The sequence below is a fragment of the Odontesthes bonariensis genome, chromosome 4 (assembly GCF_027942865.1).
Source record: "Odontesthes bonariensis isolate fOdoBon6 chromosome 4, fOdoBon6.hap1, whole genome shotgun sequence".
NCBI classification, from domain to species: Eukaryota; Metazoa; Chordata; class Actinopteri; order Atheriniformes; family Atherinopsidae; genus Odontesthes; species Odontesthes bonariensis.
The window spans coordinates 3,719,023-3,746,912 of NC_134509.1; the positions used below are offsets into that span (position 1 = coordinate 3,719,023).

Below are 27,890 nucleotides of genomic sequence, written 5' to 3' on the forward strand. Positions count from 1 at the left end.
TGAAGCTCACGGAGCTAACCGGCGCTACTTCCTGTTATACTTGTTTCAACATAAAAGCACGTATTTCAAAATAATTTTTATTTTTAAAAACTCCTGCATTTACAGCCAAGTTGAATTGTCTTCTCAGCGTAGTAGTTCCAGTCTAAAATATCACTTAAAGGCAAAACACACAACTGATAGCAGCAAGTCATTCAAGGAAACAGACAGTGGAGCGAGGCTTCTACATAAAAACTACAGAAAGATGCTGATGTTAAAAGTGTGTTTGCACAACAAATGTTATGGCACTTTCATTCATATGGCAGCACATTTAAAATAAAACTAAATGCTAAAAGCTATACACTACTTTTGGAATAAATTTTTGGATTTTGCGTACAAATTTGATGAATCGCGATAAATCAGGGAAATCATGCGATTAATTAGATTAAAATTTTTAATCGTTGCCCAGCCTTAGTCAAAACTGTTAAATCTTTTCACATATTTACATCTCATGGTTTATCTTTTGGTCTAAATCACACCATGTAGCATCAACAAGAGTTTCAATATTGTTATCAAAAAGCAGCATTGCTGTCACTGAATTGAACTGGTTAATCAACCCGAGGGCAAAATGAAGCAGCCGAGCTGATTTATGTTACAGATAAAGGCTAGCTCTGTCAGCACGGATACGTTTGCGTGTGTGAGTCTTCATGAACAGTGAAGAGGTAATAATAGAGGTCACTTTGTCAACTACAACACACAGATGTAGATACACACAATCAAAGTTGAGTCCTCAATTTTCCCTGTTCACAACACAAAGACAATGAAGCAAAGTTTGACAATAAAGTTTATTGAACAAACAATCATGCTGACTGAACACGTCTACAATCACATCACAAACCCAACACTTCTCCACCTGCGCTGTCATCACAGCTCCATGTCTGAGGCGAGGTGAAATTCAGTCCACAATCTGTATTTTTGTTTTTGATCTTGTTTCCACCTCAGCTTCTAAAGTCACTTCTCCATAAATGAGTGAAATGAAACAGAACGGATTAAAGATGAGCACAAAATGTCTGACCTCTTGTCTTTCTATCAGCATCTCTTCGCTGTGATAAATATTCTTTAAAGTCACTCAAATTCAAACAGACAACACCCATTTTCTTGCTGATGTAAATGACCAGTGTGTGTGTGTATGTGTGTGTTAAGTTGCAATATCCTTTTAAATGAAGATTTATCACTTCTTATGTGACATTCTAGCCATCACTCCGGATGACGTGGAACAGTGTGACGTTGTAGAGCACCTGGTGACCGTTGTTCCAGGTGTACAGCGCTCTTTCTCTGGGGTTGTAGTCCATCATGCTTATGTGGGAGTACTGGTTGTGGAAGGGAATGTCAGTGTACTCGTATGAGGAGGTGTTGGTGTGATAGGCAAAGTGGACCTTAGCCCCAGCCAAGTGGGAGTTGGTGACATACAGGGTGCCGCAGATCATGAAGGCCTCTCCTGCACTACGCTTAGGAAACCCTGTGTCCCAGCTCTGGAGGACGTCCAGTGAATGAGGGTCCAGGCGACTCACCTGGAGACAGAGGGGAGGGTTAGCTGCTTTACAAGTGTGCCATCAAAAACTGATGGCAGCGAATAGCTGTGGTTGTTTCTGGTTTCCATAGCCCCACAGTGTTTGTTTAACTGGAGAAACTTTTGGTCTGCGCTCATGTTGTGTTTTGCCTCCAGTGAGGAACAGAAACTAAAAATAAGTGCTGGGCAAGTTAACTAGTACGGAAGCCCAGAGCGGACTTTTTTTTTATGGTTTTCCCGAGATAAAGAGTTAATTTACCGATGGTTTTCGAGATCACTTCTTCTCCCCAGTCCGCCCCTGTTTATATGTGTTTATATATATTTCTGGCAAAGGTGTATCCATCTTTACCCCCCTTTCATTGAAAACTGAATAAAGTAGCCTATGAATCAAACATGGTATGTGGAGCGTTTGTGAAAATGCACAAAGCAAATCTGCTGGTGTGACGAGCATTTGAAGAACGGAATCAGGTTTAACACACACCAATCATGCCGTTATCGTTTTCTCGAGATAACGAGTTATTCATCTCGTTATCAGGGGAAAACGGAGGGAATAAAATGTATGTATCTATGGCCGTTTAGGGCTTCCGTAAACTCGTTATTATCACGTTAACACGTTAATTATTTAACATTAGCGCAGGTTTTATTATTTATTTTATTATTATAAAAGTCTTTTGCTCACAGGCTTTTATTTTGTAAAATAAATATTTTCTATAAATTAGGATTTTATAGTAATCCATCCATTTAGATAATTTAAATCTTTACACTGCTGTCACATACTCAGATACACAAACAATCCATCCTATTTCTTGTAATCTGGATTTAAATGTAAATATTGGGTTGTATCAAATGTAGAGTAATAGAAGAAATCATGTTGTCATGATGACAGATTATGTTATGCTGTGCAGCCATAAGTTTTGGTTATCTCTTAAAAATGTGGGTGATGTCTGGAAGGTGAAACTGTTGACTCAATAAGAGGTACCGTACAACAAAAAGATTCCTGATAAGGATGCAGGAACACACAGAAGCAGGTCGCACCATAATGTTTCCTGCATTTGGAATGGAGGTGTAGACGGCCCAGAATCCCGTTTCATCAGCCATGAGGTCGATGTCAGACGATCCTCCCCAGCTGTAGGGGAAGGTGTTGTTGTATCCGGCTCCACTGAGGCTCCGCTGCAGCAACACACTGCGAGAGCGGAAATGGTACTGAACCTTGAAAGACAAAGACAAACGTACAAGAACTCTCAAACCTGTCATCCGATCTTAATAGTGTAAAGCCCCTCCCTCTCAACATCATGAGTCCAACCCTAACTCATCTCCGCTGTGCCCCAACCGGTAGTCTTACACATTGTTGAAAAGTACAGCAGTTTTGGTGGGTCATTGAGCAAGAAATGAATAGGATTCTGTATTACTAATAGAAATAATGACCCCTCATATCTGCTAATTGGCATATCTGCTACTTTGTCCATTACTGACAAATTTAAGATAAAACTTCAGCAAACTGTGCTAGAAAGTGTATTCTTTTGAACTGGATAATGGATAAAGCCCCATCTGAGGCTCAATGGCACAGGGTGATACTGGAATATGTTGCTTTGGACTATCTGACGTGTAAATTACACAGCAAAGATGATGCTTTTTGTAAAACATGGGAACCCTTTTGCCATATATTGGTTTGAATATCTCTGCCATTCTTGCAAGAGGGTTTGTATCATAGCTGAGAATGCCACCCTACCATTTAATTTGTGTGTTTTTGTTTCTGTGCACCTTTCTTTGATCATGTGAATGTATCATGCATGGCAGTGTACACTTGGTTTATTTTGCTTGCTTATCTTATTTATATGGGATGACTCCTGAATCTCTCGCCTGTATAAATTTAAATCTGAATTTGGGTGTGTATGTGAGCCAAATGTTTTTATTTCTGTTTTTGTCGTGTGTCTTTTGAAAATTTAATAAACATATATTAAAAAAACATTTAAAAAGTGTAAAGCCCTTTCAGACATGCACTGTTTTCCATTAAACTGATGGCAACTGACCATGTCTGAATCCTCTGAATGAGCACACTGGCGCCTCTCAATAAAAATGATGTTGACCGTCTTACCATGTCGGACTAATTAAAAAAGGCACTTTGTGATGTTGGCACGAGTCATTAATGGGATTATACTTTATACTGTCTGGAGTATCCTATGTGCAACTCATGTAAACACCATAATCTAAATATAGTCTTATTTATCATAAGGTATATAGCTGAAATATTGCTGTGTATATACAACTATATATACTGCACATATAGAGATATTCTTTGTCTGAATGCTGTAGTTTTACCACATTGTTAAAGCTGCTAATGTTTTGTTTCTTATGAAAAGGCCTTTTATCGTCTTATTCAGTTTCCTACCAGGATGTTGCTTTGGTGCTTGTTGTAATAGAGCGACCCATTGTAGACCACATGGCCGGTTCCAGCCCAGGGGTGGGGCAGCAGATGCTGCACGAAGTTCTGGCCTTTGGTGAAGTCCCCCATGGTCCTGTACTCCAACACACGTCTGCCCTTATAGTAGCCGTCCATGGACCATACCTGATGGAGCGAAGACAGCAAATGAGATGGCTTATCTCTGATTTGGCTTCCTCTTCCAGCCTGTGAAATTAACTCCCACCGAGCAACTATATTAGTTTAATTTGCAGAGTAATCCATCATAGTCACCCCTGCTCACCAGCAACTAGATTAGATAATCACATGATGTGCTCAGGCTCTGTCTCTGTTGGCCACCACACAGCTGACAGTAAGTACATCAACTCAAGGGCAAACAGTAGCTGTGTTGCCACCTGTTGATGCCCCCCTTACCCAAACAGGGATCGCCCCTTAAAGCTCAAAAAGCTTTGAACATGGTAGGCAAGACGAGGCAAGGCATCTTTATATATACAGCGCATTTCATACCACAGGCAACTCAATGTGCTTTACATAAAGACAAGGCATTTAAAAGCACAGCATAAAAACAAGCAATTTAAAGAGAAAAAAAATTGAATAAAAATTAAAACACACAGTTAAAAGCAATCAAAGAAGAGGGGAAAAATAAAAATATAAAACAATTAAGAGGATTTATAGCATTATGCTTCAAAAATGATTTAAAGGAACTCAACCATACGCACACGGAAAGAGAAATGTTTTTAACCTGGATTTAAAAGTGCTTACAGTTGGGGCTGATTTCAGTTCTGCTGGCAGTTTGTTCCAGTTGTGTGCAGCATAGCAGCTAAAAGCTGCTTCACCAGGTCCAGTACGAACTCTGGGCTCCACTATCTGACCTGAGTCAGCAGATCTCAGAGCTCTTCTGGGTTTATACTCTACTAGCATGTCATTCATGTATTCTGGACCTAAACCGTTCTGTGATTTGTAGATGAGCAGCAGAACTTTACAATCTATTCTGTATCTGACCGGGAGCCAATGTAAAGACTTGAGAACTGGGGTGATGTGATGTGATCTCTTTGTTCTGGTTAAAACTCGGGCTGCAGCGTTCTGAATGAGCTGCAGCTGTTTGAGACTCTTTTGGGGGAGTCCAGTCAGAAGACCGTTACAGTAGCCAAGTCTGTTGGAGATGAAAGCATGAATCAGCTTCTCCTGATCCGTTTGGGACATGAAACCCTTAATTCTGGATATGTTCTTAAGTTGATAAAAGGCTGATTTGGTGACTGATTTGATATGATTGTTGAAGGTCAGGTCTGAGTCTTTAGTTTCTAGAGACAGTGACTCAAGGTGTTTACTGACAGCAAACCTCTTCTCTTTGTTGCCAAACACAATGACCTCAGTTTTTTTCTTGATTTAACTGAAGGAAATTTTGGTTCATCCACTTTTTGACTTGCTCTAAGCAGTCGTACAATGGGCCTCATGCAAGAACCGTTCGTACGCACAGATTTGTTCTTAAATCGTGCATACGTGTGATTTAAGAGAATTTGCGCATTCACCAATCTTTTCGTATTTTACGTTTTCTTTCAGGTACGAACAGAATTTACGAGTGTTGCAGACCTGTCGTAGGAGTTTCGTAAAATAGTCCGCTGTTATTCCAAACAAGTTTGCTTGACAAATGGATTGTATATTTAATTACTTTGAAGCAAACATAAATAAATATATACATTATACCCCATAATTATGCTGACGCTATTCTGTTTGACTTAAATTGTGCACTAATTGAAGGTTCATTTGAATCTGTATACGAGGTCAATGGGAAGCGTAACCAGCAGCTGACTTGCTACTTTTGGATGCCTTAGCGCGTCAGACTCTTGGAAGAGACCGTGTAGATACCCATGTGGAGACAGACGAATGGCTGACATCGCGATTTAGACTGCCAAGGACTGTGCTGCTGCAAATACGCAGCTTGCTAGAGCCACATCTCCAGAGAGAAACACGCCGATCAAATCCAATTCCACCACATGTCCAGGTCCTCACCACCCTTGGATTTTTGGCCACTGGAACCTTTCAGAGGGAGATTGGAGACAGATCGGGGGTGTCGTGCACTTAAATACGCACGGCTCGGACTCATAATTTACGCAGGTCGTTTACACACTTTTTCCTAAGTTAAGAGCGTTTGTTGAATCTGAAGTGGCGTGTTCGTACGAGACCTTCGTACGAAAAAAGTAAGAGAAATTTAGAATAAAAATACGAAAATGTTCTTGCATGAGGCCCAATGACTCTATAGGACTGCAGTCATCTGGAGACAGTGCCAGATATATCTGTGTGTCATCTGCATAACTGTGGTAGTTGACTTTAGAGTTCTTCAGAATTTGACCCAGAGGCAGCATGTATAGGGTGAACAGAAGGGGTCCAAGAACTGACCCCTGAGGAACTCCACATGTCATAGCTACTCGATCAGATTGATTACTTCCAATAGTCACAAAATAACTCAGCTCCTCCAAGTAGGACCTGAACCATTCTAGGACTGTCCCGCTGAGTCCTGCCCAGGTAGTTATATCCAAGCTAAAATGTGCTAAAGGTTAGAGGATTTTTTGAGTTGCTTTTTCTGCATCTAAAATAGAAAACCCTGCAGCATTACCTTCAAAACAAACTTGTTTAGAGAAAGACATATTCAAGATCTTTCTGCTCTGCAGTCACACAGCCGCAAGCAAATCCAAGGCACATTGGTATGTCGTCGTCATCAAAGAGGTTTCTCTTGGAAAAGAGCATTTATTAAAGATGGTAAAATTGAAGGTTGCCAAACACAAATGAGGAAGTCTATCTGTTTATATCTGTCTGGTGTGTAATTGCCATGGATTTTCCTCGATGTTCTGCATCAGGTAATGAAGATCCTATCATAATCCTTTGCTCCTTCTCCTACGCAGCTTAATGATATCTCAGGATTAGACAGAATGAGAGCTTATCTTATCTTCAAAATGGTGATTATCTCTTTTGTGGGGATGATACCAGTGATGGTAAATTACAGTATGAAAGTTTGGGCCCTGTAAAGTTCCACAGTTCCTAACTTTCTTTGAGATAACAAGTAATGAATTCTCATTTCTTCCATGTACACTCTCAGAAATAGGGGTACAGTACGAGTGTACCCTGAGGTACAATCTATACTAATGTACCCCCTAGGGTTAATTATTGGACCTAAAGGTACCTATATGTACCCTTTTTAGGGTCCAAAAGGTACATATAGGTACTCAAGTGGTAAAAGGTACATATATGTACCTCTTTTTCTACATGCTAGGGTATAATAGACAGTCTGTGTTAGGCTACTTCAGTATAAGGGTACAAAATTGCCACCAGATGTACAAGATTGGTCTCTGTAAGGTACAAACCACAAGGGTACAAAACTATACCTTCTGAGGGTACTGCCCCAGTGACAAGCCATCGTACCCCTAAAGGTACAATTCTGTACTTTATTTTCTGAGAGTGTATGGAGGACTGCTGTCCACTATCTCTAACCTCCTCGATTAGGCTGACACAAATGTAAGGAAATGTCTGATGAAAAGTAAAACCAGATAATCTGAAAGTAATGAGAGGAGGTGTAAATATATGACAGAGGGGCAAGGGGGATGAGGGTGGGGGTCAGGAGAGAAATAAACAAACAGAGGACGAGATGAGATGAGGGTGATGAAGAAATGAGAGGGGAGAAAAATTGAGTGTTGGCAGTGTGGAGGATTAATTACCCAGAGAGGGACGGGAGGTGAAAGAGATTAAAGAAAAAGGCGGAGAGCACGAAGAGAAGAAACCATTGTTGATGAAAAAGATGCTCGTTATTCCGCCTGCAAAGGGAGAAAAGTACTGAGGGCAGAAAAGAGTGAGTTGATGAATTTCAGAAGAAAATCGTCTCTCCTGTAGATCCAGCACCATTCATGAAATTACAGTTAATGTACTGAGTAGAGAAAAAAGAGAAAAACAGATTAAAGAAAAGAGCAGAGAGCACGAAGAGAAGAAACCGTTGTTGATGAAAAAGATGCTCGTTATTCCGCCTGCAAAAGAAGGAAAGCACAGAGGGCAGAACAGGGCAGAGTCTCTCCTGCAGGGCCAGCACCATTCATGAAATTACAGTTAATGTGAAGAAACAACATTTACAATTCAAGCTGAATTAGAGACTTTCAAACAAAGGTAAATGATTGCTGTTACTTTGAGGGCCTAATTGTGACTCAGCTCGGTTTGCAAAGACAATAAACACACTGATTCCCTACACTCAAACCTTTTACTTCCAGCACTCTCTTCTCTCCTCTAAATACTGATGAAGGTTTCTCTGTTTTGATTCCCTTTAAAAACGGTTTCAAGGGAAGAAGAGCCCCTTTGTTTTCTGGCAGCTGTAATCTTCTCGCATATGAATGCACCATTTACTTCACATAAACAAGCTCCAGACGCCGACATAAAGCAAACATTGCATACATCAAAGTGTGTATTTGTTTTTTTTTATGCTTCTTCATCTCAATTAAGTTTTCACAGATTCTATTTAGGGACTCTTTCTTTTCTTCTTCCTCATAACTGGCCCACTTCATTACTCATACAGGATTGTAATGCAAAAAGAAATATAATGCTCCTTGAATTAAAATTGAGTAAGAAACCCAATGGGATTGCACCAAAGAGACTTAACCTCGCAGTTGTGGATCTCTGCAAATATTTACACAGATTTTGACATTTCAAGTGGTAATAGTTGTTGGTTTGTTGTCTCAAACTGGTGGATTGGACTGAATTCATAAAGATTCTCTAGCCTCTTGTTGACTCATTTAAATGCACACACCATTTGCAGTGAGAGTATGTGCCTCTAGCCTGACTACGTCATATTCACGATTCTAGTCAGAATGTGAGTCTGATACCGCTCGATAGAGTTTTGAGTATGGGGCGTGTTTCAACCGAACCAGGAGAAAAAATGCCTCTTCGTTCAATTGGATAGACCTACAACCAATCAGAGCAACGTAGTATGTGACGTAGATTAAGCGACACACACTTGTTGTAGGAAAGACGGCAAAAACATCTTTTCTATCGATAAAAGCCTTTATCGCGTTCCTCTGTTCGTCTTTCAAAATGAAAGCAATGTGGAGATCCTGTAGAACAGACTCGATGGCAGAATCTACACACCCTAGCTCTCCAGCGGCAGCCATGTTTGTTTCAAACGAAGTCAAACCAAGCGCTCTTTAGTGACGTTGTCGATAATGTCCCTGTTGATCATCTGTCCATCATCGTATAAAGCCCACCCTGGCAATCTGATTGGGTCGACTGTTTTGATGTCGAGCATAGAGATTTCCCAACTGAGCAGAGCCAGACCGAACTTCCCGACCAAAAATTTTATGGGCGGGGCTAAGTTCGGCTGGCACCCAGGCTAATGCGCCTCACCCTTAGAAGCAATTTAAGGATCATTGGAATGACCTCAAGGAAAGCAAAACAACATCCCTGCCTGAAAACATACAGCTTCTTACGTCTTACAAGACAAATCTGAAGCTGCATTCACATTGCTGCTTTAAATCGACACAGAGACCGTGTTATAGCCCACACAAGCATCCTATGGCATTGTAAGCAATGCTGATAGTTTAATTAGACCACCAAAAATACTAGTTGGAGGCAGGACTTCTGAGTTTGCCGAGTGTCTGTGTACTTAAAACAGTCAAGTTACTGGTTGCAACCCTGGTTCTATAAGGGTGTGCGTTGCCCAAGCTGGAGCTGATCTACAAGTTCTCCAATCGATACAACTATAGGTAATTTGTTCATACCATTAAAGGGATAGTTCGCATCTTTTGACATGAAGCTGTATGACATTCCATACTAGCAAGATCATTTCTGAACATTTTCTTACCCCCTGCTTGTCCTGTGAGCCGAGTTACAGCCTCGTTATGGCGTCATTTTCAAGTCATTTGTTTAAGAAACCACAAAGTCCTCATAGGGAGGAAGGAGGAAGGAGGAAGGTGTTGGGGTTCTGGGAGTGTGGTGGTTCTTTTTCCTTCCACCAGGTGGTAGTCATGAGCACGGTGGCTGAAGCTGGCATCTGACAAGGCACACCTGCAGCTACTTACCATCATCAAGGAGGAGCATTTAAGGAGATCGCTGTCAGTCCTTTGGCGCCTGATTGTTGCCATAAGTGGTACTTCAAGCCTGTGAAATACCTTTTCACAAACCTGTCGAGATACCTTGAAAACTTACTTGTTGTGTTTTTTGCTTCCAAGGTTTTCCAGTTTCCTGAAACCAAGCTCGGACCTTTGTATCCAGTACACAAACCTGAAGACTCTCCCAAGACCTGGACCTGATTAACTACAGGCAGCCTTGCTCTCCTTACTGCTCCCGATCGAACCCTGTCCGCTCTCCACCGTGCTCTGGAACACCCCTCTGGATTCAAACCCTCAACCTCCAGAAACCCCTCAGTGTTTATCTGCCCCCCCAAGTGGATCCGCATCTAAGAAACTGTAAGTCTCCAGACATCTTCATCCTGCTCAGAAAACCTTCTCCAGACTCACCTGTGTATCTGTTTCAGTCCCAGTTATTCCTGCAGCCGCTGTGGTGCCAGCCCCTGACTGAATTCACTTCCTGGAAAGATCCACTCCATGAAAGACAATTTTCCTCACTTTGAAAATAAACACTTTAAACTATCCGGACTCTTGAGAGTTTCCTGCATTTGGGTCTGACAAACCAGAGTAACCAAACTCCTTTGGCTGAAGAATGTGCTTTTGAAACTTAATTATTGGTCTCTAGAAGTTTAACATGTAATTTTCTGCAGATTTGGCTGGTAAAACACAGCATTGGTTTGTTAAGTTTACAGCAGCATAAAAAAGAGGATGGCAAATTACAGTTGTTGCTGTCAGTTATGCATATTCATGTTGCAATGTAGGTACATGTCAGGCTACGGTGTAGAGAACACGGCTTTGTCGGGCCGACAGATTTAATGCAGAAGCTTTAAATCCAGCTTATCACATCAAAGGGCACAGGGAAAAGGAAAAGGCTCTCTAGAACCAAACTGAATCTAATTCAACCTTTTCCTCGATTCAATGTGACACCATTAGAAAAGAAAAACATTTTGTTGGCTCATCTAAGGGAACCTACAGATGCAGTGTTAGAGTTTTACAACAAAAAAGGATTGTACTATAACTCTACTGTGGTTGCAATAAGCATGGTTTGGGGTTCTTTGTGGTAAGCATTTGTGTCGGCTATGACAGTCTGCATCAATCAGATTTTAACCTTAAAATGAGCTTTACTATGAAGCAATTCCCTTGTTGCTTTCTTTTACTAATACCTGAAGGGGCAGCCTGACCAAAACAGCATTGAGCATTCTTATCTTAATCTTATCAGTGTGACCGAGATCATTTACCACAACAATTTTTCTGAAGCTAAATTGATATGTAACATTGATCACGGTAGGCAGGGCTGCAGGAAACAAAGTATTAGAAGAAGACTGGCTTTGAGAGAGACTGGCTGTGTTCGAAACTGCCTACTACATACTTACATACTTGCAAACGGCATACTCATCGATCAGATGGTGTGCAGAGCGTTTACCCACACTGCATTTCGCTCCTGCCCGAGCCGAAATCTGCCGGCCTGAAGCTGATTTCGCTTAAGCTCTAAACTCTGTAAACTTTAGCAACATTTTCAGGCGAGAAAGTAGTCGTTTAGATCCCCAACGTGTTGAAAATCTGACAAAATACCGGCTATTTACAATTATGTTCACACGAATTCGGCGCTACTAAAGCTAGCCGCAGTGAGCAACGCACTTCCGGTTATTTTCACAAAATAAAATACCCGTTGCCTTTTATCATCGGGAAAGCCATTACCATACAATTGGTGCTTTTGTTTTGAAAACAGGAAGTGAACCTACCCTCGTTGTAGCTAGCTTGAAACTGCCGTTTTGACAGGAAATGACGATCGGCGACGTCACGTTACGTTGCATCTTGGGTAGTTTGAGTATGAGTAGTAACCTCATGATGCATACCCAATATTTCGGAGAATCTAGTATGCATCCGGGAACTTAAAAAAAGTTAAAGTTAGTAGGAGTAGTGGGAGAAGTAGGAGAAGTAGGCGGTTTCGAACACAGCCACTGTCTCATTAGGGAAACACTCTCATGAAACGGAGCTTTTCGATTTCTCCAACTTTCCCTGTTGAAGAATCAAATTATGTTCAGAGGAACTTATGAATTAAGACAAAAAAATCTGTGAAACACTGCCATGACCTCATGTTCACCTCTTCTTTGATCTCTTTCACCTTTGACTTCCTTACACCTGTCATCCAGTCCTGCTTTTCTGCCCCAGCCTCCTGTTCTTTTGATCAGCCCTTTTCCTCTTAAAGTCCACCTCTGTTTCATTTTCTTATTCCTGCTTGACACCTTATCACTGACGGCCCTCGTCCCTCGTCTCATACTTTCAGCAGAGACGTTTTGACAGATCGGGGGATATCTGCACCTCAGCAGATGTTCTCCAACACGGCGGCAGGTGTGTGCCTGTGTGAGTGTGTAATTTGTGCACATAAAGGCGCACAGATTCACACACTAAAGAGCTAATGAAGAATTCATAAATGTCAAACTGGGACCCAGTGCAGACACGGTAGTCAAGGATACCAAAGGGTCTTTGAGAATGACTTTGCTCACTTTGACTTACAGTGTGTGTGTGTGAAATAGTAGCTTTTATATTAAAAACACAAAAACTTGTAAAATATCAAAGGTTGAAAGGATTATTTACATGCAAGCGCTGGGTAACATAGTCTGGATTTGTATCTGTGTTTGATGAGAGAGAAAGAGACAAAAAAAAACTGTACTATTGTGGTAAAATTGATGTGATGTCTGCTCTTCAGTTCACAGGTTTCATAATAAAGTAACATGTTTAGCAAAGATTTGGTGTCAAAGTCACCATCTTTTTTTACAAGACACAATTTTTTATTGCAACCTATTGTATTCTGTCATGACCTATGGGTTATTTTGTCTACGGTTTCCCTGTGTTTTAGTGTTATAGTCTTAGCTTGTCCTTATTATTTTCCTGCTCTGCATTACAGTTTACTTACAGCTGTATTTTATCAGGTTTGTTCCTTTATTCATTTCAGGTCATTTGCTTCCTGCATCTGATTTGATCTTGTTTTTTCTCGTCTTGAGTCTTTTATTATGCTCCTACTCTGCTCTGTCTTTAGAGATCCCCTCTTTCTGTTGATTGTTTTTTTGGAGGTAGCATTTACTTTGGTTCCTGTCTTATTCAGGTAATCGTGGCTCCTGTGGATTCTTTTTGCACTTTGCTTTCTGTGTCATTCTGAAATTTATTGGTCTCACCTGTTTCTTTTTGTCTAATTAGTTATGAATTATCTGTGAAGTCTTGTCTCTGCTGTGCTTGGTGAATTTGTCTGTTCAGCCTGCCTGCTTACAACAGGCAATTTTTTTCATATAGTACATTTTATTACATGTAAACCCAATGTACTAAACAAAGACTATGAATGAGAGAACCACACACATATACAGGAAAATACAGTACAGGTTCACATACACACAATAACACGGTTATTAAATTGTACACTGTGTTAAGGTAGTGTATAGATTTTAGCATTTAGTTTTATTTTAAATGTGCTGCCATATGAATGAAAGTGCCATAACATTTGTTGTGCAAACACACTTTTAACATCAGCATCTTTCTGTAGTTTTTATGTAGAAGCCTCGCTCCACTGTCTGTTTCCTTGAATGACTTGCTGCTATCAGTTGTGTGTTTTGCCTTTAAGTGATATTTTAGACTGGAACTACTACGCTGAGAAGACAATTCAACTTGGCTGTAAATGTAGGAGTTTTTTTTTTTTTAAATGTATTTTGAAATACGTGCTTTTATGTTGAAACAAGTAAAACAGGAAGTAGCGCCGGTTAGTTCCGTGAGCTACACACCTGTAGCGGTGATGTTACCTGCTAGTTACCTCCGCCAAGGAGGTTATGTGATCGCCCGAGTTTGTCTGTTGCTTTGTCTGGATGTTCGTCTGTTCGTGCTGCAATCTTGCGACCTGCCACAAGGTGGCGCGACCTCAAGGTGCCAAAGCCAAACAGAGCCAAAGCCAGACAGAATGCATAGTGCACGGATTGAATGCATATTGCGCGGATTTGCTGTAATTAGCACAACAAAAGATTGCAATGGCAAGCCAGTGTGCATAACTGCATATAGCGTAATGAGAACGGCGAACACTGCTTCCCGACAGAACACTGCTTCCCGACAAAACATTATAATAATAATAATAAAAATTAATAACGGCGAACACTGCTGTTCATTAATGAATAGGGAGAAGGGAATGCCTCTTCTGCTGACAGCGCCAAAGAACAAGTAGCCCACATCAGGAACGTATGTCCATACATGGCTCGCTATCCACAGGTAGATTGGCGGTTGGCGGAGGTCTGCACTCTCTGAGTGTAATTCTAGTTTATCTTTATTTTATTCCTCCATGCTTCGTGGTGTTTGCTGTAACGGTGTGAATGTGATGCAGAGGAGAAGTGGAAGTTAAAGAATCCTAGTTCTGACCCTGCAGATTGCCTCTGGGGAATGACTCTGCCGTTGGTTCAGAAGCAGCTAAAGTGGCCAGTATTACTTTGATTATTTATTGGTACCAGTGACAATGCTAAGAATGCTATTTCTTTAATGATTACAACAACTAATGTTGTCTTTTACTTTGTTTACTCGAACATTTAGTTCTACGGTGTTGATGTGGTGTTAATAAACATCTGTGAGAAGAACTGGAGTCTCGCATCCAATCAGTGGGCGGCATATCGGCAGAGTTTACATTTGGCTTTGGTTCTGTCGACTCCGCCGTCTGGAAGAACTTTAAAGCAATGCTGTGTAACATTTCTACCTTAAAATAACAGTTTGAAAAAAATTGTGCAGCTAGAATGAGTTTTAATATTACGATGGGCCTGTCTCCTATGCCCTTCGGGGGTCTGAGTTGGAAAAACTGCGCTATGTAACTTTGCTGGACCGGCCCGGGAGCTGAGCGGAACTACTTCGACTTGCTTTCTGGCACACCCACCGCAAAAACAAATAGACCCCTCTCACGCTCCCAGGTATGAGGCTAAGCTAGCGCAACATTGTCAGTACGATCATCATGGCAGAGGCACCGAAGAAACAGAAGAAGACGTTGACTGATGAAGCAAGGAAGAGAAAGAGATTTACGACAGTGTAACTGTACATTACCTCCAAGCCTGTAGGGGGAGCTCCATAATGGGCTTTTTGAGAAGTTACATAGTATTCATTTAAAATGAAAATGGCCGAGTAAAAGTTCCGTACCCTTCTCCATGTTTGGTGGATCCACCAATTACTTTCTATTCCTGTTCCACAGCAGACAGCAACAGACTTTTACAAAATAAAAGCCTCTGAGCAACAGACTTTTACAATAATAAAATAAAAAATAAAACCTGCATTAATGCGCTATAAAATATTTATCGGCGTTAAATAATTAACAAGTTAACGCAATAATAACGAGTTAACTCGCTCAGCCCTACTTTTTATATAGTTGTGGACTGCCTCCTTTTGATCCCTGTAGGACTCTTTGTTATAACCCCTGCATCTAACTTAACCAACATATTCTACATGAGAGTACAACAAAGAACAAAGAACACATCTGTGTCTAAATTTGCACTGAATACAAATTTCTCATCTGATTCAGCTGGTAGATTTTGATTAGAGTTTGGCTGTGTCACTTTCTTCCTTTCAAAGAACTATAATTAAAATAATGCAAAATTATTTACTGAAGTTTTCTCAAAAGGAAAATTCAACTAAAGAGAATTACTGTTTATTCCAGAGCTGCACTAGGCAACAAAACCTATATAATCTCAAAATAAGGTGCTTCAGTTTAGCAGACAGAGCTTCACAGATATGCCTAATATGTACTTCCAATATGTTAGTGTGTCCTGAGCGTGGAAATACAAAGTGACAGCCATAAGCAGTTGGTTATTATGTTCTGATAAAACCCTGAAGGATGACTCACTTGTGATGACACTGTAGTTTTAACTATAATAAAATATGTATTTCTTTCCCTTTTTGGCGTCTAAGGGGCCCCATACAGCCAAAGCCAGAGAGAAATTCAAAGATAGAATGATGAAAAAATAAAAATAATATAACCTTGATTGTACAGACAATCAAATGTCTGAATCCTATTTTTCCCTCTCACTTGCCATTCAGAACTTTTCCAATTGTCCATCATTATAACGTTATCATTACATCTATAAATCTGTTCACGTAAAACTTCCACCTGCAAAATACGCTTGATTTTTACTCTGTCATGAATCTTCGTTTCCCTTTTTGTGGATTCACACTTGTACAGCTTTCCTAACGACTAAAAAATGTTTTATTAGCCAAAACAACATGGAAATATGTCGTATCCAGCTCTCCTTCAAGTCAAATGTTGACCAAGTACATGGCTGCACATGTGGTGCGGGAAAAATAAATAAATAAATCAACATTTTACAGCCTTTTATCAGTGATTGAGTACAGGACAAATGGTTTGTGAGCGATTACAGGAGTCACTGTAAATTGCTTAAAGCAATTTAAAGTAACAACCTCGAAATGACCCTGAAAAATCAGCTCATGTTTACTAAAAGAGGTCTTTAAGCCCTCAAATATACACACTTTAGCACTAAAGGTAAACAAGTGTTGGAGTGAGCTCCACAGAGCTCTTCAAAGGTCGGAGAGAACCGAGATCTCAATAGTTTTTTTGTAGTTTCACTATGTTTTATATGTAATAGAAATGCACAGAGAGCATATGTTGCATAGTTGTAGATTATACATGCTCTGCTTTCCTGAATGTCTCACTCGGATTTGGGAACATCTTGTGTACAGCAATAACGGAAAGAGAGCAGGAAAAAAAAGATGCAAATGGAAATCAAAACTGTAAAAGACCCAACAACAGGCACGTCGATAACTGGGAAAAGGGAGGCAATAACTGGGATACCGATGCTGTGCATAGCTCCTTCTCATCACTGAGGAGATTCTCTAATAGGGAACAGTCAAGGGTCACCATGGCGATATAAATCACACCTGGCAACTGGGAGACAGTCGCCTTGACAACTAGCTTAATATGCGCTCCCTGAACAGACTGTACATTTGTGTGAGTATGCGCACACACACTTGAAATGGGTGAAGCTCACAGCGAGTGCAGACAGAGTGCATATAAGACTCGTGATAGAAAGAAGGTAGAATCGGACAGAAAAAGATACATAATGAAAAAGATAGCAGAGCTCGGCAGCCTGGCAACCATGGGCACGACACTCACACACCCAGTCTGGGTTTTTTTTTTAGATCAGAGGACACTGACTAAGACATTCATTTCCCAAAGTTTTACAGCACCCTAAACCTGACCTGACAGTAAACTTTTTATAAATGTTAGCAAACTGGATTGGACTGCACTGGAATCAATTGGATTGAATTCAACTGGAAGTGGATTTAATCAGATTATAATCAATTCAGTTATTCTTTTTTTTAGCTTATATAATTCAATTGCAAACAGTATGATATTTAATGTTAATTCTCATCAACTTAAATTTTCTCTCCCTTCGTATCACTGCCTGCTGTGCAGACCGTGCAGACCAAAGTGCAGAGCGAGCAGTCCCCTGCTTCTGAGCAGCAAACACCGTAACAGGCGCGGCTGTCGGCAGCAGGCAGTGATACGCAGGGTGAGAAAATAGTGCCAAGCGATTGTGAGGTCTGACTTTTTCCTGGAGAACCATTTTGTGATGCAAATGTATTACTCTTTTGAACGCATATTGTTTTGAGAAGCAAAACGCTTTATTTTTTAAACCCCAGCCAACTAGCCGGACTACCTTCATCAACACCAAAACGAGGCTGGAACTCTGCTCACAGGACGCAGCAGGGGGTAAGAAGATGTTCATAAATGATGTTGCTGATATGGGATGTCATACAGCTTCATGTCAAAAGAGGCGAACTATCCCTTCAATTTAATCAAGTACACTTGTACATCCATTTGTGCTTTTCAGGCCTCCAAACACAGTTATGAGAGCAAAGCTTTTACCACTTCACATTGTTTCCCATTCCTTCTCAACACTTAAGATACTCAGAAATTATGCATTTATCCTGCAAACTCATCTTCCCGCAGGTCGGTCCAATACCTTTTCCCCTCTTTACATTCCAGAGTCACTGAGCCCAGAGAAGTGGAAGCTGCAACCAGACAACATTAAAATAACGTTTCTTTTTTTGCACAGTAAAGTTTGAAGTGGCATTTCTTATCGCTGTGTTGTAGAACTTGAGAAAGCTTTCCCACACTAATCCCTTGTCCGTGTGGTTATATCAGTCATTGATAAACGACAGTTATTAATGTAGTGCAGAATCCCTGTGACGGGAAAAAGCCTAAAGGTGCAAACACGAGTTAGATGCTTTAACTTAGGCTTACACTTTGAAATTCTGGAGATTCTCTGCACATCTTTTGTTTTTCAAGGCCTCAGATTGTCATCAATACAGTTATTGTAACAAATTATGATTGAGATCACATGTTGGCATCGCCTGTTTGAAATGTTTTCCCTTTAATAGTGCTAAAAATGGCCACATTCAGGTTGTTGCAGGTCTGGAATGCAAACATGTATATCATAAAGGAAATTAAGTAAATGTAAGAATCGCTATTTATTTCTCTTTTATTACTATCGCTTTTTTTTTGCATTTATTGTACCTGTCATATTACCATATTATGTAGTCATATTGCACTGTTTCAATAGTTTCCTTTATTCATTCCATCACAATATGCAGAACTCCAACCTCCAATCTAAATCTAAATCTAAGATGAACCATGAAACCGAGCCTGGATCCTAATTCCTCCCCCCTAACCCCAACAATGGATCCTATCCCTCTGGTTTGCATGGATGAAATGCCTCTTTTCTTTCAGGAATCAAGAAGAGGTGGTCCTTCAGTTGGGGCACTTGGAACCATTTGGATTGATAGACGGCCTTCACTTCTTCATCTCAAAAAGAAAATGGGCACCTACCCTACCCACAAGAATAAAAAAAAACAGGGATAATGTCGAAGGGAGGAATTGAGATTGGGGCTCAAAGTCTCCCTCACGTGGTCTAGAACTTAACTGGTCCTCCCAAAACTGGGTGTAGTGAAGTGAAGTGTGAAGTGAAATTTATTTATATCGCACTTTTCAGCAACAAGGCGATCCAAAGTGCTTTACAACACAGAAACACAGAAATACAGAAATAAAAACATCAAAAAATCTAACACAGAAATACAGAATTTTAGCTAATAGTAGGATTGGTATAACTATAACAGAGCAAAAGTAAATTTAGCTAATAGTAGGATTGGTATAACTATAACAGGTAATTTGAGTAAACTAACAAAAGCTAACAAACATGGATAAACTTTCCTCTAAGAGGAAGCATTTAAAAATATAGCTAATAACAGAACGGTTGATATAATGAATGATAACAGATCTTTAAAAGACTTTGATCTGAGAGGAAATATTAAGGTTGATACAGTGGTAATAGGTCTTAATAGACCATTTGAATATGACTAAGTTTTCCTCCTAGTGAAGCATTAATAAGACAAATCTTTTGATAAGGGTATATGACAGACGAAATACCACATTAGGGGAGAGGATAGCACAACCTACCCTGCTGTCGGAGCTGGGAATCATGGCGTCGGTCATCCAGGAGCCAAAGCGGGACCCCGAGGCTCTTACAGTGATCGGGTTGCTAACTGCAGTCAGACGCCCACAACCTGCAACGGATCCCAAGAAAGTGGAGTTCATACATTCACCAAGAAGAAGGAGAAGGTAAAGAAGATTAAGTTCAAGTGTTGGAGTGAATAATGTTTGCTTTTAAGGACATTTGGCTGACTCATTTATGAGCCACCACCTCCCGCCACCTGACATTTCAGTTTACAGCAGCAGCATTTCATCAAATAGTTGTCACAGATTTCAAATCCAGAGGAGAACACAGCGGAAGTTAAAGGACAGTGTATCAGAAAAGCATGTCTAAAGCACGTCTAAAGCATTTCTAAAGCATGCCCAAACTCAAAGGCTTTTTGAAATGCATCTGTCGCATCCAGGAAAACTTTGACAAAGTGTTTTAGCTGCCTAACTTTACAGCTGTGTTTAGTCAGCTAAATGAAACTGTGACCTTAAGACGATGCCAAACTCTGAGTAGAAAAGACACTGTGCAGGTTTGAAAAGAATTCTGAAAAGCTTCCCTTCTGTTTGGATCCACATCAGTTATAATGGATTGCAATAAAGAAAGATTTCCACTGCAAGGTCGACATGTCCACATATAAAAATAAAAAAAATTAATTAAAAAATATAGCATATTTGGATGATTTCTATTCATATGTCTATTTTGTCCTACCTTTTCACTTTTCTTTGAAAAATACAGAAATCCCACTACTTTGCTTTTTATCCTCACATACAGTATGACCTCACCAGTTCTGCTGCAGAGGGCTGCCTTCTGCTCCTTAAGTAGTTGTTTGACAGTTTATTTACTGTCAGCCAAAGAGTCAGATCAAATATTCAATACAACTTATTTCTCTAGCAGTGAATATAAGGCTGCTGCCAGCAGCCTCAATATTAGCACAAAGAGGAAGGAAGAGACAAACTTTGGACGGAGTTGGACAAAGGGAGAAGCGGCTAAAGGCTGTCAGCTGTAGTTTTATATCGCCGATACAGGCATGAACTGGACATAATTCTCCAAAAGTCAAACTATTTATTTAATATTGCTCTTAATAAGATCCTTAATTGCATCTTTTCAAAATTACGTGTTGCTGTCACAATCCTTGTGTAGTCACAAAATGATGAGGTTATGTTTCAGTGGCAAGGGGGCGCAGTGATTAATGCTGCTGCCTCACATCAGCAAAGTTCTGGCTCTCAAAATTACACTTCACTACTTCAGAGCCGTCCACTCAGTATAATTTCCCTTTTACTTTTTTTTGCCGACTCCACACTATTCAGACGTTGTTGCCATGAATCAGTCTGCAGCTTTACTGTTAGAAATGGCAGTTTTTGGAAGAGTGGGATTTATTTTCTCCTCCAAACACAACAAGAGTTGGAACAGCTATCTTACATGTAATAACTAAGTTAACTATTGGAAATATCGGCCTCATAGTTGGAAGGGAAGTTCCCATACTGGGAATATACTCAGAGAACTTTGTTGTGTCTCAGCAGCAGTCACTGCTCATTGACTTTGGACTCTTACAAGCCCGGAGGATAATTGCATTATTGTGGAAAAGTATGGAAAAGAACTGATGTCCTGTCTCGCTTTGGAGAGACTAACATATATTGTAAAAAAGAAAAAGAATTTTGCTCACTTATGGAGACCTTATATGGACTTTCTGGAAACTCACAACCTTGAATTGTGATTAAACTGTACAAGTTCTGCAATTTGTGCGCTGCTGTGACCCTATTGGAATGTAATTTTGTTTTATTAATTATTATTTATCTACATTAGTATAATTTTGTTTGTTTTATTCTATGTTTATCTGTTTATTTATTTTTATTCTAATTTATTTATTATTATTATTATTATTATTATTATTATTATTATTATTGCCAGATGGGGATATATTGTTATATATACTGTTATATATACTGTTATGCTGCAAACAAGTGGAACAAACTGCCAGTGGAGATTCAACTTTCACCAAATGGAGACATTTTTAAATTCAGGTTCTGTTCTCATGTGTCTATGCATGAAATATCTTTTAACTTATCTGGACTGTTGCTTGTTTTTAAATTCATTTAAATGATTTTATTTGTTTCTCTTTATATTCTTTTATGTATTTTTAATGCTTCTTGCACTCCCTGCTGCAATGCTTTTATTTTATCTGAAGCACTTTGAACTGTTTGTACATGAAATGTGCTATATAAATAAATTTGATTTGATTTTGATTTTTGATAATGTTCATGTTTAAATGTCAATGTTTAAATCAATGAAAAATCATAATAAAAATATGTTTAAAAAAGAAAAAACTATCGGAAATCTATATCTTTGGAAACACACTTGAAATCCCAGGCATTTTATGTGTTTAACCGCTGTCCTTCCAGCGCATACCCAGTTTGTTCATGCAGCTGTGCAGCCTGGTCTCCAGCAGTAACACCCTTTGTTGAAGCTCCTCGTAGTCATACGCTCCAATCTCCTCTTGAATGGCTGTGAGGATGATCGACAGGTTGAGCAGCTCCATTCGTAAGGTGGCCAGCGTCTGCAGGTCCAGTCTGTACTGGTCCATCACTGACAAGAGGGGCCGAAGATGAGACATCTGGCCCTTTAACTCCTGCGGGCGAATAAAAGATAAGGAGGTAGGACAGGATAGAGAAGAGGCATCATTAAATCTGAGGGACTGTCTGCAGTATTTCTCCTTCACTTTTCATTTGGAGCAATTCATGCATCTGGTCAAGACGGCCTCTGAGAGTGACAATCATCCCAGTTTGTTCGCTGGGAGGAAAGCCCAGAGCGGACTCAAAGCTTTTCTCATTCAGCTAATTATGTTTCCTGCCATCCTCGCTCCTCCATACTGCACCCTGTAAACCGGGAACTGGTCAAGTCAGGAGAGAGGATGGCTTTTGAGATCATACATTTTATTGCATGATTCCAATACTGTAAGTATAAACAACCTGCTAAATTGAAAGATATCCACAGCTTCACACATTTAAACAAATATTCGTGAAATAAAAGACGTTTTTGCTTGAAATAAGCAAAAAAATCTGCCAATGGAACTAGTGAAAATCGGCTTGTCCAGATTTCTTGAAATAAGATGTGATATTTGGGACTTTTGAGATAAAAGTGATCTTGAAATTAGCTTAAAAACCTCTTCAAATGTAAAAAAAAGCTTGTTTCATATGATATGTGACTCAAAACAATTTGTTTTCAAGACTTTTTCAATTAACAAGATATTCCAGATGTATTGTCTTCAAACAAGTCCCTATATCTGGCTGAAATGGTGCTTATTAGGCAGTTGTGTCTTATATTAAGTGTAATGAGATATTTTGAAGAGAAATGAGACAAATATACTTGGTAAGACTTTGATTTTTTCCAGTGTGATAGCTCTGCCAAGGCGGTTCATTTTTCTGCGTTTACCTTTGGTTGCATAACCTTCTGTCACATCAAATATAAATACTGTCCCTTTCGATCTAGGAATTGCCCACTTTGGGTTTTAATTGCAGCAGTTTTTTTTCAGTTTTTGCTTTTTATGTCACAACATTGGAACAGTTCAAAGATTTTTGTCTCTATGAACCGTTTAATTGCTCCTTCTTTTTCATTTTAATTGCAGAGCACTTGGTGAAGAACAAACGTCTTCCGCCCTGATATCGATATATATTTTCTGACTCTGGTGTTTGGTGTTGAGTGAACTCAGACATTAAACAAAAGGGACATTTCCACACTGACAAAACAAGAAACTAAAAAACTGAGAGGGTCAATGTGGGCTAGTTAACTCTTTTTATACTCTCTGGGCCTTGGTTATGCAGCCCACGCTCTTTCCATGTTTTTGGCCGAAGACATGTTTGTTTTCAACACACTTGGCAGCTTAGATGCTGTGAGTCACGATTAATTGCTGCCTCCATCCCCACACCTCTTAGCTCTCCTTTGGGATGAGCTAAGACAAGAAGAGATGCGAGCGAGGGTGGTGAAAAACCACATTTACCAAATGGAAAGCACCCTCGGAACATGCTAGAGGGACTACACATCCCATCTGGTCGGGGAACAGTTCACAATCCCACAGGAGGTGATGTCAGATGTAAGTCTGGGTTGGTCGGCAGTTTGCTGCTGCTCTGACCCAGATAGAGAACAGAAAGTGGATGTATGATTTATTCTTTTACAAACTCACACTGGAGCTTATCTGGAGCCAAGCACGGAAAGGAGACTTTTTCTTCTTCTCTTTTTTTTCCAATCAGCTTAATGAAGATCAATATGCACATGAAATGTAAATGTGAAAAACTAAGAAGATTTATCTCTCGTCAGGCTCAAGACTTAGATGCATCTCCACCATCAAATCCTTCCATGACAGTTTTCATAAAGAAAAGAAGGATTAAAAGGAGTGTCAAAGTGAAGACAAAAACGTCATCACCACCCCCCCATCACACACACACACACACACACACACACACACACCAGCGTATCCAAGAAAGAGGCTTGGCAATCAAGCAGACTCTTCATGTCTCTAATCCAGCCCTGCTGTCATAAAAATTGTGACTGAATGGTTTTCCAAAATGACTTTATACCATTTTCAACGACCACTTCACCCATTTTTCATGTCATAAGAGTACAGAGTGAAAAATACAAGCAATCAAAGTGAAATTTGTCCACTTTATCTGGCCTGATTAACAGCACACTGGAAAAAATGCCCATCCAAAAATAAGTAAAAAAACAACAAATAAAAGACGTTTTTGCTTGAAATAAGCAAAATAAATCTGCCAATGGAACTAGTGCAAATCTGCTTGTCCAGATTTCTTGAAATAAAATGTGATATTTAGGACTTTTGAGATTAAAGTGATCTTGAAATTAGCTTAAAAACCTCTTCAAATGTAAAAAAAAAAAAGCTTGTTTCATATGAAATGTGACTCAAAACAATTTGTTTTCAAGACTTTTTCATTTAACAAGATATTCCAGATGTATTGTCTTCAAACAAGTCCCTATATCTGGCTGAAATGGTGCTTGTTAGGCAGTTGTGTCTTATATTAAGTGTAATGAGATATTTTGACTAGAAATGAGACAAATATACTTGGTAAGACTTTGATTTTTTCCAGTGCAGCAACTGCATGCAATAACAGGTTTATGAAATAATGCTTTAAATCAACCCATATAAAATGCCGTTAATGGTATCGTTTATTAGATAGTGAACACATTTCTTTTCTAATCCCATTTCTGCCATGTCTCCTCCTTCATTTTAATTTTTCTGTCTATTTTTATTTGTGTGATGACTTCATCCCTCCCTCCCAAAGGTAACATTTCCATGCAATAAGACACCCATTGCTCTCCGTTTCTATTTTTTACCTCCTTCCGTTTATCTCTCTAATTGACCTCCAGCTCTTCATCCCCCCCCCCCCCATTTTCTTCCTCCATGGGATGGAAACACTGTTTAGATATTGATAAACTTACTGTACTTGCACATAAATATTCAAGAGTTCTGCCTCTTGGTGCAAAGGCAAAAGCTTATGACTGTGAAAGCCCCCGAGGAGCAACGCACTCACACTGCATAAAGTAACTATATAAAAACAGACCCCCTAGTTGTTAAGAAGATGCTCGGCAAGAGATGAAAGGCAGAATGGATTTAATGGAAGGCAGCAATGTGATCTGTTTGAGAGAGTAGGAGTTAGACTCTCCGTGTGTGTGTATATTACTCTTTTAATGGGGTCACAAATATGTTCATGCAGTCAGAATATGGGGCTTGCCTCCATTTTGGAAACAAACAAACAAACAAAAAAAAAAGCCCCCCATAATGTAGGTCGTCATGGAGACTTGCTTTAAGGCTGTTTTGTAGAGCCTCTGTCCAGGTGCTTTTTTTTTTAAATTTTGCTGTAAAATACATATTGAGTTCATGTGGGTTTGATAATGTTTAGATATTTAATCGAGTTGTATCCCAGGGTTGCCAGTCTGATTTTTCCTGCTTGTTAAAATGGGTTTTCCCACTCTTCGACCCCCTTCTTTTATCCAAATCTCTGTGCTGGTGATGCTGTTATTTACACTTCCAGTTGGGATATATTACAAATCCAGAGCTCCTTATAGTCGGATTTTAGCTCGGTCCAAAAATAGTTTCATGATTTGAATAAGAAGCTGTCCCACATTATTTGATATGTTAGATAGTTTACATCCGTCTCCTGATTTGTACACTTATTTTGATGATGATGAATGTCCGCTTAAGAAAGTCGACTCTTTCAAATATCGAAAGTCCTTCCAGTTGTCTGAGCTCGCTTCTCAACTTCTTTGATTCTTTTACCTTTCAAGTTTAAGAGAGAAGAATCTCTCTTTCTTTTTGGGTGTCTTTTATTACCCATAGTAGATAAAAGACAATTTTGTCTTTGAAGACCTCTCCGGCACTCATCTTTGACCTCTGAATGTTGTTTTTAATTCTCTTTGTGGATTTGTTTTAATGTGTCCGTGTAAAACATGAGTGTTTGATATTTGAAACACTTATTGGCCTTCTCTGTGGGTTCAGTTTATTCTAAAATGTTTTCATTTTATTGTGTGCTTTTTACAAAAGCTCTAAATGAATGTAGTTCTCAGGCAATAAGTTGATTTAGTGCTTTTTAATCAAACAAATGTATGCATTTGGTCTTCTCTCTGTTTTTAATGGGTGTTCCAGCTCTGTGTCTTTGTGTATTCTTTTAATATTATTTGTGTTTTATAAGTGTGTTTTATTACCCTCTTGGAAAAAAAGAAGGACCCATCTCAAGGGACTATCCTTTCAACAAAATTCAAATTCTAAAGATGTTTGCTGTTTTAATATTTATAGTATTCGAGTTTTTCACTGCTTTGAGAAGAAGCTTCTTCTCTGTACTGAGAAGATGTCATTATTGCCAGGAGCCAGTGAGTTGGGCAGTTACACTTAATGGAAAACAGTCATGATGGTCCTTTCCCAAGCCTCCAGTTTTGTTATGTTTTTCGTTTGTTCTTTTTTTTCTCCAAAATAAAGCTGTTAGGTGCAGTCTTTACTCACTGTAAGGACAGAGGAAGGCACGCGGTAATGTGTTTCCAAATTTTGTTAGAACTGGAGTATAATTGACTGTTTTCTTTCGTGTTTGATCTCGACTGAGGAAAGGATGAACGGCCAAACGGTGAAGCCAGTTCAGAGCTGGAGCAGTGAACTTGTGGGCTGAACACTTATGACTTTGTAGTAGGGCTGGGCGAGTTAACTCGTTATTATCGCGTTAACTTGTTAATTATTTAACACCGACAAATACTTTATCGCGCATTAACGCAGGTTTTATTATTTATTTTATTATTGTAAAACAGGCTTTTATTCTGTAAAAGTCTGTTGCTCACAGGCTTTTATTTTGTAAAAGTCTGTTGCTCACAGGCTTTTATTTTGTAAAAGTCTGCTGCTGTCTGCTGTGGAACAGGAAAAGAAAGTAATCGGCGGATCCACCAAACATGGAGAAGGGTGCGGAACTTTTACTCGGCCATTTTCATTTTAAAGTTCTTCCAGACGGCGGAGTCGACAGAACCAAAGTCATCTGTAAACTCTGCCAAGTTGAATTGTCTTCTCAGCGTAGTAGTTCCAGTCCAAAATATCACTTAAAGGCAAAACACACAACTGATAGCAGCAAGTCATTCAAGGAAACAGACAGTGGAGCGAGGCTTCTACATAAAAACTACAGAAAGATGCTGATGTTAAAAGTGTGTTTGCACAACAAATGTTATGGCACTTTCATTCATATGGCAGCACATTTAAAATAAAACTAAATGCTAAAAGCTATACACTACTTTTTATTTTACTTTTGGATTTTGCGTAAAAATGCGATTAATCGTGATTAATCAGGGAAATCATGTGATTAATTAGATTAAACATTTTAATCGTTGCCCAGCCCTACTTTGTAGTATTCTGAAATGTACTTTTCACATTTTTTTTTCTCTCATACTTGGAAATCCATCACTCACACATAATTGTAGGCAAAAGTCACTTTTCTACCACATCTTCTTTCTTTTAGGGGCAACTCTACACTTTTGCCTCATTAGATATGCACAGATGTGTGAACGTGCAAATTAGCCTGCTCCCTGTCAATTTACAAACAGTGGGAATCCAGTGTGAAATGTGGAATGTTGAATGTGAGGAAGTGAAAGTGAGTGATTTTACTGTTTCATGAAGCATTTTTGCAAATCTACAATTTGAAGGCTCCAATGGCTGGAAAAGTAAGTCGTCCGAAAAAGAAAAAGTTGATGGAACATGTAATTAATAAGGTTAACTGGCAGGAGGGCGGTAACATGATTGAGTATAATGAAACTCAGAAGTAAAGATGACCAGAGGGTCATCT

The 27,890-nt window shown here is 39.5% G+C and overlaps 1 protein-coding gene across 1 annotated transcript in view; it reads right to left on the reverse strand.

Annotated features, from left to right (window-relative positions):
* Positions 1-807: 807 nt before the first annotated feature.
* Positions 808-27,890, reverse strand: part of LOC142378247 (noelin-2-like) — a 48,871-nt gene continuing 21,788 nt past the window's right edge. Inside the window, exons 4-8 of the mRNA XM_075462535.1 lie at positions 21,976-22,195; positions 19,548-19,654; positions 3,936-4,112; positions 2,582-2,755; positions 808-1,547 (exon numbers count right to left, since the gene is read on the reverse strand). Of these exons, the coding sequence (XP_075318650.1) occupies positions 1,227-1,547; positions 2,582-2,755; positions 3,936-4,112; positions 19,548-19,654; positions 21,976-22,195 (999 nt within the window). The 3' untranslated portion in view covers positions 808-1,226. The remainder of the gene's footprint in view (positions 1,548-2,581; positions 2,756-3,935; positions 4,113-19,547; positions 19,655-21,975; positions 22,196-27,890) is intronic.